This window comes from Equus caballus, chromosome 1 (assembly GCF_041296265.1).
Source record: "Equus caballus isolate H_3958 breed thoroughbred chromosome 1, TB-T2T, whole genome shotgun sequence".
Classification (NCBI taxonomy): domain Eukaryota; kingdom Metazoa; phylum Chordata; class Mammalia; order Perissodactyla; family Equidae; genus Equus; species Equus caballus.
In genome coordinates, this window is record NC_091684.1 from 171357496 (window position 1) to 171370532 (window position 13037).

Below are 13037 nucleotides of genomic sequence, written 5' to 3' on the forward strand. Positions count from 1 at the left end.
CCTCATCTGCATCAACTATTTCCATCACTCTTTCCTTGAAGAATTTGTTGAAGACCTCAGAGGTGATGCTGGCTGCTTTCTTCATTAGGTTGAGCTCCCCATCCTCCTTCACAGCAATGGTATAGGCCACAACTGCACTGATATCTATCTGCAGTCAAAGTGATACAAGTTTCCAGCATGCAAATATAGAATTGCTAAAGAAATGCATCTCTCTCAATCTGAATATTATTAGTGATGGTACTTAATTATTTAGCAAACTATTCACCAGTAGTTTGCAGAATATCTAAATATTCTCTTCTTGGATTGAATAAACCTTTGGAATAGCTCTTTACTAGGTCATTGTGTGTATTCTAAGAGGCACTGAACTAATGTACCATTTAAAATGCAAATGCCCCTCTCTAGAGGTTTTTGCAAAGGATTTAGAAGAAAGATAGGCAGGACAACAGAAGAAAAAAAGAAAGAAAAATATTGTTTGGCCAAGAATCTGAGAAACAATTTCCCTCTGAAGTCGCTGAACTATCTTCTGAAATTCTCATTCCTGAGTGAAAAGCAAACCGGCTGACCGCTCAGCCAAAGGCAATGAAAAATGGAAATGTGAACGAACATATAGTTTTCTCAAAACAAATTCTCTGTACTATCTGTTATGGAAGCCTGTCACGCTTTTGTCTTCTCAACTCTCAATTTGCTTGTTTCCGGGAGAATTCTTACTTTGTCAAAGCCCTCTTTGTTGAGGCAGTCGTTCCAGCTCTTCATGAACTCTCCAGGGAATTTGTCTTTGCTGAACACTCCAATCTTCTTGCCGTTCTTGCTTTCTTTAATGGCTTCAATCATTTTGTCAAAGCTGCTCTTATTACTTTCATTCTGTCAGTGCCACAGGGAAGAAACAGAGTTTGTAATTAGTTGTAGAATTAGACATTTATGTTCTACTAGTAACGGGCAGAGATGAATTCTCTAAACTGTGGAAAGAATAAATTCTCTCCCCATGCCCTACTTACTTCTTTAGGGCAGATTGTAACACACCAAAGTTAACACAAAATTTCTTCAGATACTTTTAAATACTTAGGTGAAGTGCCATATAAGTTGACAAGACTATTCTTTTTCTTAAGGAACAGCTAAGAAACTCAAATGCATACGTGAACAACATTCTGAGAAAAAGTCTTTGTCAGGTGGGCAGTATGACAAAGACTGCATTTGATAAAAACTGAAACTGAGGTATATCTAAGTTTTCTTAAGGATATGTAAGGTTATTTGTTCTAATTAAGGTACTCAGATGAAAACAAACAAGTTGACAGTGTCCTCAAGAAGGGCAAAGTTAGTGTTCACCAGAATTTCACAGCCCATTTGTTTTGCTGCTGAACTGACAGGGTTATTGAACTCTTTTCTTCCTCACAAACAATGAAGATGTGACAGAACTACGTAATTACAACCACAGTCAGCTAAAATCTTTCCTTTGTATTCTTTTAAATTCCTAGAAGGCATTTCTGTTTATCACTTTTAAACATCCTCTCACATTTATGACACATTCTTTCTTAGTTCTGACCTTTTCTCGTATCAGCAGTGTGATGGCAGGGGCTCCATTAGCATTCTCATTGCCCTTAGTGTTGGCAATCTGTTTTAAGAACTCCACTTTTTTCTTGCTGGCCATAAAGATGATTTTGTCATCACAGAAGACCATGATAGTGTCAGTCAGTTCGTAACCAAAGAGCCATGTCTGTGGGAAAAGACAATATGACAACAGTTATTTACAGATAAAAAAAAATTAGTGCACTTATACAGAAATATCTATAAAACAAGATATCTGGGATTAACTTAAAAGTAATCTAGGGTTGGGGAGCCTGGAGGTGGATACAAATGAAATGAGACTGGCCAGGAGTTACCAATTTATTGGATAATGGGTAAATGGGAGTTCAATACATTATTTTATTTACTTTCACATGTTTGAAATATTCCATAATAAACATCAAATCATTTGGATAATTTGTGTTTACCAGAACTATATTATTATTTAGAAGGATAGAAATGCATAAAACAAGGGACAGAGTAGCACCTCCGGGAACCGTGCATTCTAATTCTATCTCCCTCAGTGGGGGTTAGTTGCCTACCAATTATTCATTTCTTTTCTCTCCAAACGACTCAGGATTTTTAGCTGGGCACACTGCTTGGCATGAGGACTTTAATTCCCATCTGCTCTTGTGGCTAAATATGGCCATTACATTAAATTTTGGCCAGTAAGTTATAAGTAGAAGTATTCTGTGGGACCTTTTCCATTTGCTTCTCTTTCTCTATTCTTTTTGCTTGGAACGTAGATATAATGGCTGGAGCTCTAGCAATTTTTGCACCATGAGCACAAGAGCAATACTCTATGGATGGAAAAAACCTGGGTCCCTGATGTCTATCTAAAAGAAGAAATATTCTGTTAAACCCACTGTTATTTAGGCTTTTCTGTTGCATATAGTTAAATCCTTCTCAATTCAGATACTTTTTTTCCTATGGTCTAAATCAGTGCTGTCCACTGAACTTTTTGTGATGATGGAAATATTCCATATCTACTCTAATATGGTAGCCACTATTGAGTACGTGAGACTTTTGAATGAGGAATTAAATTTTTAATGTGGCTGGTGGCTACCATATTGGACAGTGCCATACATGATTCAATCACTCTCAGGGCTAAAAACTGCTGGAAACCTCTCACCTGTAAGGCAGTTGATTTGGCATAAACAATTTCTTCATCAACACCCACTGATACAACAATAGCATCAACATTGGCATACTCATCTTCTCCTTTCTGAAAAGTAAAGAGGAGGGAATTTGGTCATTTTCTTTTTACACTAGCAAAATAGGAATACAGACTTCAGTATTTAATCAGGATACATATAATTTTTTCCTAATAGAAATTCCAAGTTTAAGGTATGTTGCTTGGCAACCTCACAGCCATCAGTTATTCTATTTTTCAAATAGCTTCACTGAGATAGAATTCACATACAATTTATCCATTTAAAGTGCACAGTTCAATGGTTTTTAATGTATTCAGTTGTGTAACTGTGTCACAACAATCTAATTTTAGAATGTCTTCATCTCCCCAACAAGAAACCCATTAGTAATCATTATCCATCTACTCCCCAGCCCAAGGCAGCCACTAATCTGTCTCTATGTATGTGTCTGTTCTGGACATTTCATATAAATGGAATCAGAGAGTATGTGGCCTTAGTGTCCAGTTTCTTTCAATGCTCTCAAGGTTCATCCATATGGTAGCATGTATCAATACTTCATTCCTTTTTATTGCTGAATAATATTCCATTATATGGACATACCATATTTTGTCCATTCATCAATTGCTGGACATATGGGTTGTTTCCATTTTCTTTGGCTGTTACGAATAATGCTATGAACATTCATTTAAATTTTTGCACAGACATATTTCTCTTGAGTGTATACCTAGGTGAGGAATTGTTGGTCATATGGTAACTCTTTTCAACTTTTTGAGGAACCACCAGACTGTTTTCCAAAGAGCCTGCACCATTTTATACTCTGAACAGCAATGTACGAAGGTTCCAATTTCTCTACATGCTGACCAATACTTGTTAACTGTCTTTTTTATGCCCTCCAATTGGTGTAAAGTAGTATCTCACTAGTTTTGATTTGCATGTCCCTGATGGTTAATTATGTTGCGCTCCTTTTCACATGATTACTGACCACTGTATACCTTTTTTGGAGAAGCGTCTCTGCAGACTCCTTGCCCACCATGTAATGGGGTCACTGCTTTCTTAAGTTGTAAGAGTTCTTTTTATATTCTAGATACGTCTCTTATCAGATATGATTTCCACATTTTTCTCCTACTTGTTGGTTGGTCTTTTCACTTTCTTAATGATGTCCTTTGAAGGACAAAAAGTTTTAATTTCGAAGAAGTCCAAATTACTTTCTTTTACTTTTGATGTCTTATCTAAGGTGACTTTGCCTAATCCAGGGACATAAAGATTTACCTATATTTTCTTCTACAACCGTTTTATGGTTTTAGCTCTCATGTTTAGATCTATGATTCATTTTGAGTTAATTTTTATGCATGGTGTGAGGAAGAGGCCTACCTTCATTCTTTTGCATATGGCTATCTAGTTGTTCCAGGACCATTTGTAGAAAAGACTACTTTCCCCATTGAAATGTCTTGGCACCATTGTCAAAAATCAAATGATGTAAATGTGAAGGTTTATTTCTGGATTCTCAGTTCTATTCCATTGATCCCCATGTCTATCCTTACACTAGTATCACATTGTTTTGATTACTGCAACTTTTTAGTAAGTTTTGAAATTGAGAAGTGTAAGTCCTCCAACCATTAGCTACTCTTGAACAGCTCTGTAAGACCAAGGGACCGGTAATTGTGGGCTATGAGGTCAAATCTCTGACTTCCCCTATTAAGTCAACAAAAACATCTACATAAGACACTTCCACATTTTAAGACTTCTGGTTGCCGGTAAGAATCCAAATATAGGTTTTTTATAGGAGCGTTTTGTTGAATTTCTCTACCACAATAAAACTGCATTCCCCCATTGATTGTCAATGAGAAAATGTCTTCCTTCAGGTTGCTAAAGTTTTATCATTAGTTCTCACTGATGATGCAAAAGTGCTGATAATTAAAACTGCTAATGTCTTAGCATGAATCAGGACAGTGGCACCAAACTAGTTCTTCACTACTACACTCACAGAAAGAAAGAAGAAAAAAGCTAAGTTTACCAAAGAATGTCCCTGATGCAGTAAAAATGATTAATATTATGAAATCTCAACCCTTAAGACTATGTCTAATATTCTGTGTAAAGAAATAGGACGTACACACAAAGCACTTCTCTGTGCACACTGAAGTATGACAGTTATCTCAAGGAAAAGCATTTGTACAATTACTTGAGTAACAAGTTGAACTAGACATTTAAACAGATTTGGGTATCCAGTATACATTTTCTTGAAAATGCATGAAGCCTGTCACTTCAAGGAAAGGAAATGATGTGTGTTGTCAATGATAAAATTTGAGTTTTCAAGCAAAAATAAAATTTTGAAAAAACTTGTACCCACCACTGTCAACTTGACAGCTTCGCTACTCACTCAAGACTCTCCTGATGAGATCAGTAGTGACGTTTACATACATGATTCTTTGATATTGTATAATGAAATGTGTACATTTAGAAGATCTGCACAACTGAGGGAACCAATATTTTCCAAATATTACATGGTGATGTTACAAAGTCATCCCTGGGTAAAGGATCAAAGGTGCAAGAAGGAACAATAACTTGAGTATGAAAAGTTCATTGTTGGGGCCAGCCCTGTGGCCTAGTGGTTAAGTTCAGCATGCTCTGCTTCAGTGGCCCAGGTTCAGTTCCTGGGCATTGACCTACACCACTCATCGGCAGCCATGCTGTGGCGGCTACCCACATACAAAATTGAGAAAGAATGGCACACATGTTAGCTCAGGGCAAATCTTCCTCAGCAAAAAAAGAAAAGAAAAAAAGAAAGAAGAAAAGTTCATGGTTGTGGTTTCAGATTTCACATTATAACTAACTTTTAAGAGATTACCACTTCTAGTGTTTTAGTGTAGTAACAAAGAATGTCCATAATTATTTGAAAAGGTTATTAAAATATCTTTCTTCTTCCAGCTCCAAGTATGTATGAGGCCAGATTTTCTTCATATACTTGATACAACCGATACAAAGAAAGGCTCTTTGGGGTCCTGAATAATTTAAGGATGTAAAGGGGTCTTGATATCAGAGTTTGAGAAGCACTGTGGTATACAATTCCTATCAGATATAGTAACACTAACTTCGGCATTAAATAGTCTCTCCTCTCTGAAGTTTTGCTATACATACTGCAATTCTTCAGTAAACATGGGATTTTGTGGCAATATTACTAGAACCTTAGTAATCTCCCGAAATTAGCAATTGGCACTCTCTTATATTTAGTGCTTATAAAGTCTTGTGGATACAGATATATAATTTTCTTCCCTAAACATGTCTACAAAAAATACCACTGAAACTAACCAAAAAGTCCCTTTTAGTATATTTTTTGATATTTGAAATCTTGGTTGAGTCAAAATTTTTCAGCAAAGAAAAAGGTCTGAACGTATACAAAATTTCAATACACTAACACGTTTTTAAAAAGTATATGAAAAAGTATAATCATGCCACTTAATTATTAATTATATGGGAAAATCATCCAAAGGAATCTCAACATAATTGAAAATCAGGACAGAGAAAAAAAGACCCACATGTTCAGCTTTTTAATGAAGACTGCGGAAATAAATCCATCAAATCTCAAGGATTTCAATTCATAAAATGCCTAGTTTTCCACTGCCAATCAAAAAGGTGAGACAATGAATCCTAATTTCTTTTGGAACCCAGTTGCTCTGACCATTTCACAGAATATTCTTAATTTATTCTTTACAGAAACTGGTGGGCTCTAACACCAAAAGAAAGAAATAATAGCAGAATTTAAGATATCTAAAGATAAATTTAGATAAAATTTTCATAAAATGTGATTCAGTGAAAAGGATTACAATAAAACCAATTTTTTTTTTTTTAAAGATTTTATTTTTTTCCTTTTTCTCCCCAAAGCCCCCTGGTACATAGTTGTGTATTTTTAGCTGTGGGTCCTTCCAGTTGTAGCATGTGGGATGCCGCCTCAGCATGGCTTGATGAGCAGTGCCATGTCCGCGTCCAGGATCCGAAATGGCCAAACCCTGGGCTGCCGAAGCAGAGTGCACGAACTTAACCACTCGGCCACGGGGCTGGCCCCAAAACCAAATATTTTGACAGCAAAATCTGGGCCGCTATTTTGTATTTTCAAACCTTATGAGGAGTATAAACACCTTATACAGATTACATCCAAAAATAGTCTTTTGAAACTGTGGGAGATTTTTAATAATCTGCTTGTAAAATTCATATGGTAAGTTACCCAAAGTAACAGTATAATAAAGTTATATATAATACTGAAATACTTTCAGATTAAATTCCAGATTATGTCTAGAATTTTAAAATACTGGAGTGCAGTGGGGCTGGTTAAAAAAAGAAAGCCACAAGGCTAGCAGTCATTGCCCCAGGACCAGTCCTACAGCCAGTTCCAAGCACTGGCTCTTGGAGGCAGCTGGGGCTTGACTCTGTGCCGCTTAAATGGCCCCAGATTCCTACCTGATCTCTTTTGCTTGGGCTGTTCTTCAGGACTTAGACTTGAGCCCTTGTCAAATCTATCTGGACTTGCGATTCCTGTGCTCCCCCTTCTAGATGAACCATCTTGCAGCAGTGAGCCCTGGTATGCACAGACTCTCAACATCCACCAAACCCTTTCTGTCTCCAAATTCTGCCTCCTTCCAGTCTGTCTGGTCCACCAAGTCTTGCTGAAAAAGGTGTTTTAGATGGGAGTATTTACTGAGCAGCCACTTTTTGTACACGCCTTGCAGTTATTATCTGTAATCCTCACAATAAAACACAGTAAGCATCATCATATTCAAAACACCAAATCAAGACCTAGCACACTCGGAACTCCCACGCAAATATATAGGCAGTTCTCACACTAATGATGATTTCAGCTTTTAAAAAAGGTGCTGAAAGTCTAATTAAAACACACATATTAAGTCTAAAATACATATTTTCTATTAGGACACAATTATTATAGACTAACAGGCAAAATTATACTTTTTCTACCATCTCTCTCTCTTTCAGTTAACAAATCAGATGAGAGAACACTTTCTTTAGGGTCCTAAAGATAAAAAAGAATTTCTTTAAAAGGTTTCTGATTTTCATCTACAAGGAGACTTAGAATCATTTGCTAAACTTTTCAGGTAAGATGTTAGTGTTGGTGACCTCTTAAATTTACCAGAAATTTCTTTCAGCAACTGCAAGTGACAGGAATCAAAGTCTGCCTTCTATATTTAGAAAGACAGTATGTCTACTGGGTAAAAGGGCTCACTCTGAAGCCAGACTGCCGGGGCGTGAAGCCTTGACCCCACCACTCACTGCCACCCAACCTCTCTGTGCTTCAGTCTCCTCAGTCTTCGCATCTGTAAGTATTGCTCTGAGAATTAAATTTGCTAATGTGTATCAAGTACTTAGACTAGTGCCTAGCTCATTGAAACTACTATATATTTGCCATCATTATTATTAAAGACTAAAATGGCTGTTTGTTAAAAATTCCCCACGTGTATCACACGACTATTGTTACTGATGTCAAAGACGAGCTGGTGACGACATGATCAGTACAGGGTGTGGAGAGTAGAAGAGACTTTCTGAAAGTGTACAACTCACAGAGGAGGCGACTTTAGGTGATCCCAGATGTGGCTTTAAATATTCAGAGCAAAAAAGTTATACACTTTTCAATTCTCTTTTAATCCACTTGACCACATCAAGACTATATCTGTTTAATGCTAGTCCTTACCACCTGCTACAATTTAACAATGCAGCTATGCTTACATTATCTTCATTTTTTTAACAGTACTTTTTATTTTTGGAAGGTGACACGATTCTCCAATTATAGTCATGTAAAGTGTCTTTTCTGAATGTATGTAGGTTTAAGGAATTCAACAGTTTTTTGGGAGATGAAGAGAACAAAGTGGTAAATGACTAAGCAGAGCTGGGGTAGCTATACCCTAAGTGCTTGACAAGTATTCTTGCTGGGAAGATATTGATGATGAGTGTGCATCTCTCATAGAGCCCCAGTGGGCTCAGAACTCAGGAGGCACCAAGTATCAGAGAAGGGGAATGGGGTATATTGCACATGGATGAGTTCAGGGCTGAGAACAGAAGGTCTGGACAGCAAGCTTAAAAGCTGGACTCCCAGTTCTCAGAGGCCCTGAGACAACTCCTAATCCCTCTACAAAAAGATGTGCTTTATTCTCTGGAGAGATGGGCTAAGAAAATAAGAAAGGCTCTAGACTCAAATAGTAGGCCCAGCAGAAGGCAAGTATTAAATGTTGGGGAATTAAAGGGAAGTCTGTATTTTGAATGACAATAATGGGGAACAAATGCCCCAAAGACAAGAAGTGGAGGATTTTTCTTTGTGCATCCTCATTGAATTCAGAGAAAACACTTCAGATACCGACATTTGGGGGTCTTCCATGGAATAAAACAGCATAATCACTCTATAGTAACCCCTACCAGGTGAGAGGCCTCATTCTGCAGAGCTTCCAACCAGTTTCTTATTACGTTATTAAGACGGATGGATAGCCAAGCCTCATTTTGATTTTTGTTAATACGTAATAGAGAAAGCAAACAAACCCAGAGGAAACAGACAAGGCAGAGGACAGAAAACAAAACAAACAAACAAAAAGACCCTATAAGAGAAATATATATAGTACATCCATAAAACAAGAAAAGAACAGAGGATAAAAAGGACTCTTAGAAATTCAAAATAGGTGAAATTAAAAAAAAAAATTCGATAGAAAGTGGGAAAATGAAGTTAAGAAACAGCATCTAGAAGTAGAAGACAAAGAAATAGGAAATGAAATGAAAAGATAAACAAATTTAAGCCCAGAAGTCTAAACCTTACCGAATAGGAATTTCAGGGGGGAAAAAAATCACTGAAGAAATGGAGGGGAAAAAAAGATCAAAGAATGCAAGATTCCAGCACCAAAGGATATAAGTCTTGAGATTAAAAGAGCCTCTTACTTCTCAACTCAGTGCAAGGAAGGGAAAAAAAAGACTCACACCAAGGCAGTGAAATTTCAAACCACAAGGAATAAAGAGATGATTCTAAATGTTTTACAGAGAACAACAGGCCATGGATATTGGAACAGGAAACAGAATCACATCGGCCTTCTCCAAGGTAACAGTGCAAGCTTCAAGAATGATGAACAAATGCTTCAAAATTCTGAGAATTCTGAAAGCTTTTCAACCGCAAATTTTATACCCACTAACTGTATTATTAACCAAAAGTGAAGATAAAATAAAACTTTTAACACACACAAGGGCTCAAGAAATATATATTCTCTATATCCTTTCTTACGAAGCTCTTAGAGAAAATGCTCTAATAAAACGAAGAAATAAATCAAGACATGGGGTCTAGGATACTATACGGGACCCAACACTGGAAAGTTCCAAGATTCAACAGACCAGGAGATCACCCTATACAGACAGCAGGATAATGTAAAGTTGATTGGGTGGTGGCGGTGGTGGTAGTGTTTAAAAGACAATCACGGAATTAACAAAATATCTGATGAGTGTTAAGAATTTTAGAATAAAAGATTGATGAGATTATGACAGACTTGCAGGAAAAAATTAAGGCTAGGGACATTAAAAAAAGGAGAAAAATTGAGGCACTCATTAATGCCAGGAAAAATGAAAAAACTGTAGAGAAAAGGAATGGTAACTATTTCTTTACTTCACCCAGCAGTAAAAATATTTGCAAGAGCATAACAGTGTAAACTGACTATTTATTTTACTAAAAATTGTGAAAAAAAACATCAAGGGGGTGGATGTATCATAAAGCAAATATATTAAAATAATCGTATAATCTAGGTGGTGGGTACATGGGTGTTCACTGTAAAATTCTTTCACCTTTCTCTGTTTGAAAATTTTCATAACAATATGTCAGGAAGAAATTTTTAAAATATTAGAAGGTAGAGAAGTTGGGATAAGTGTGATGGTATAAAAAAGTTAAATGTCATGCAAATCAAAACTACACTAAGATATCACCTTACACCTGTCAGAATGGCTATAATCACCAAAACAAAAAATAACCAATGTTGGAGAGGATGTGGAGGAAAGGGAACCCTCATACACTGCTGGTGGGAATGCAAACTGGTGCAGCCACTATGGAAAACAGTATGGAGATATCTCAAAAAATTAAAAAAGAAGAAAATTAAAAATAGAAATACCATATGACCCAGCTATCCTACTGCTGGGTCTTTATGCAAAGAACTTGAAATCAACAATTCAAAGAGACTTATGCACCCCTACGCTCACTGCAGCATTATTTACAACAGCTAAGATTTGGAAGCAATCCAAGTGCCCATTGACTGATGACTGGATAAAGATGTGGTCACATACACACACACACACACACACACACACAATGGAATACTACTTAGCCATAAAAGATAAAATCATACCATTCGAAACAACATGGATGGACCTGGAGGGCATTACATTAAGTGAAATAAGCCAGACACAGAAAGACACTGTATGATTTTACTCATACGTGGAAGATAAACTAACACATGGACAAAGAGAACGGTTTAGTGGTTACCAGAGAGGAAGGAGGTTCGGGTGAAGGGGCACATTTATATGGTGACTGACAAATAATGACGCACAAATGAAATTTCACAGTTATAAACTATTATGACCTCAATAACATTTAAAAATTTATTTTAAATTTACAATTTTCAAAAAAAGTTAAATTTCAGTCCTAATCTACCAAAGCAAGCTAATATCTAAAACTGATAAATCAAGAAATAGCAGTATACAGATATTATTCCAAAACATGAAAGAAACAAAAGAACTGAGAGTGATTGCTTCTGGGGCAGTCGAGTGTTTTCTGTTTTAAGGCTCTTAGAACTATTTGGTTTTTAAAAACCTATGTATGAATTACTTGAGTAAAAATTTTAAAGTGCAAGGTAAACAATATAGATGATAAGGAATTGGTGAAAATTGTGAAGGTAGTATCTGAATGATAAAAGCTGGGGAAATACTGTAGCAGAGAAACAACTATCTTCCTTTGAACCAAATGGGTATTGCATTAAAAGAGGAAATATTTTTGAAGTCGCTTGTTATAGCTAGGATTACCCATACAATCTATCGTTCAAACCAAGACCAATTCTGAAAATAAAAGGGTATGCCATTAATAATTACATAGGGACAATAGGTGAACATTCCAAGAAAGGCAGGACTTAGTGGTCACTCAAAGTATGCCTTTGATAGAAATTCCTGCAAACCAAGAAAACAATGCATGAAAACTTGGAAATCAAGTCACCATTGTTCACCGAGTGCCTAGACATGCCAAGCACTACACTTGGTAATAGGGATAAAAAATAAATACAAAAAAGTAGATAACTAGAATAGACTAAAAGTTAAGTAAAAATAAACAAATCCCAACCTGTCCAGACATTTACTTCCATCTAGCCCTCCTCTTTACTCAAGACCAAAGCATTATTTAAACCTTTCTCTATCTCATTTCAGAGACAAAGGAGTCATAAAAGAACTGAGATGGGTGAAAGCAACCCATTATATTGCTGAAAGTAGTATGGGAATTGCCTATATCTTAAAGAACCTTCCTAAGCCACAGAAGGTAACTGTCTAGTCTTGGAGAGCAATCCAAAACATGAAATTTGACCAGGACAAAACTGAGCAAAGAGCCAGAAAGCAGCATCAAGAGAAGCACTGACACTACAGCTTAATAGTTTTCTCCATAGGCACAAACTTTCTTTTTGGGGTTGGCTGGAGCCATGCAACACCTCAATCCTGACCGGCGGCACAGAGCCGTGTGAATGAATGCATTGGATCAGCATTCCTATTGAAAATAGCTGCTCTTCTGACATTTTACAGAACTCTCTTGGGATAAAAGGCAGATGACTGAGATCAAGGTTCACTCATAGCAGGATGTCCTAGTAGGGAGGTGTCAAATGAGTTACAGGTGTGCCTAGACTGTGTCCCTCAGCTCCCAAAGCAGCTGGGACCCTGGAATGGTGGGTAGTCTCCCCACCCTGTACTCCGTGCAGTACTTATATAACTTGGTTAAAAATAATCACAATCATGAAAAGGCTGGGAAGCCCTGAATAAGGAACCAGGAAGTATAAGAGGCTGGAGGAGAAGCCCACAGCCCACTCTTATGACCCACCAATCCTACCTGGAGTTTTCTACTGCAGAAATAGACAGTTGCTGCAAAGCCCTTGTGCTTGTAGCAGTTCTAATTTAAAAAATAAGAGGCAGGGGGCTGGCCCCATGGCCGAGTGGTTAAGTTTGCCTGCTCCGCTTCAGCGGCCCAGGGTTTCACCGGTTCAGATCCCAGGTGTGGACATGGCACTGCTCATTAGGCCATGCTGAGGTGGTGTCCCACATGCCACAACTAGAAGG

At 37.2% G+C, this 13037-nt stretch overlaps 1 protein-coding gene across 1 annotated transcript in view; it reads right to left on the minus strand.

Moving 5' to 3' along the window:
• SUPT16H (SPT16 homolog, facilitates chromatin remodeling subunit) overlaps positions 1-13037 on the minus strand; it is a 38696-nt gene that overhangs the window by 22388 nt on the left and 3271 nt on the right. Inside the window, exons 2-5 of the mRNA XM_001505160.7 lie at positions 2693-2785; positions 1541-1711; positions 709-861; positions 2-148 (exon numbers count right to left, since the gene is read on the minus strand). Of these exons, the coding sequence (XP_001505210.1) occupies positions 2-148; positions 709-861; positions 1541-1711; positions 2693-2785 (564 nt within the window). The remainder of the gene's footprint in view (position 1; positions 149-708; positions 862-1540; positions 1712-2692; positions 2786-13037) is intronic.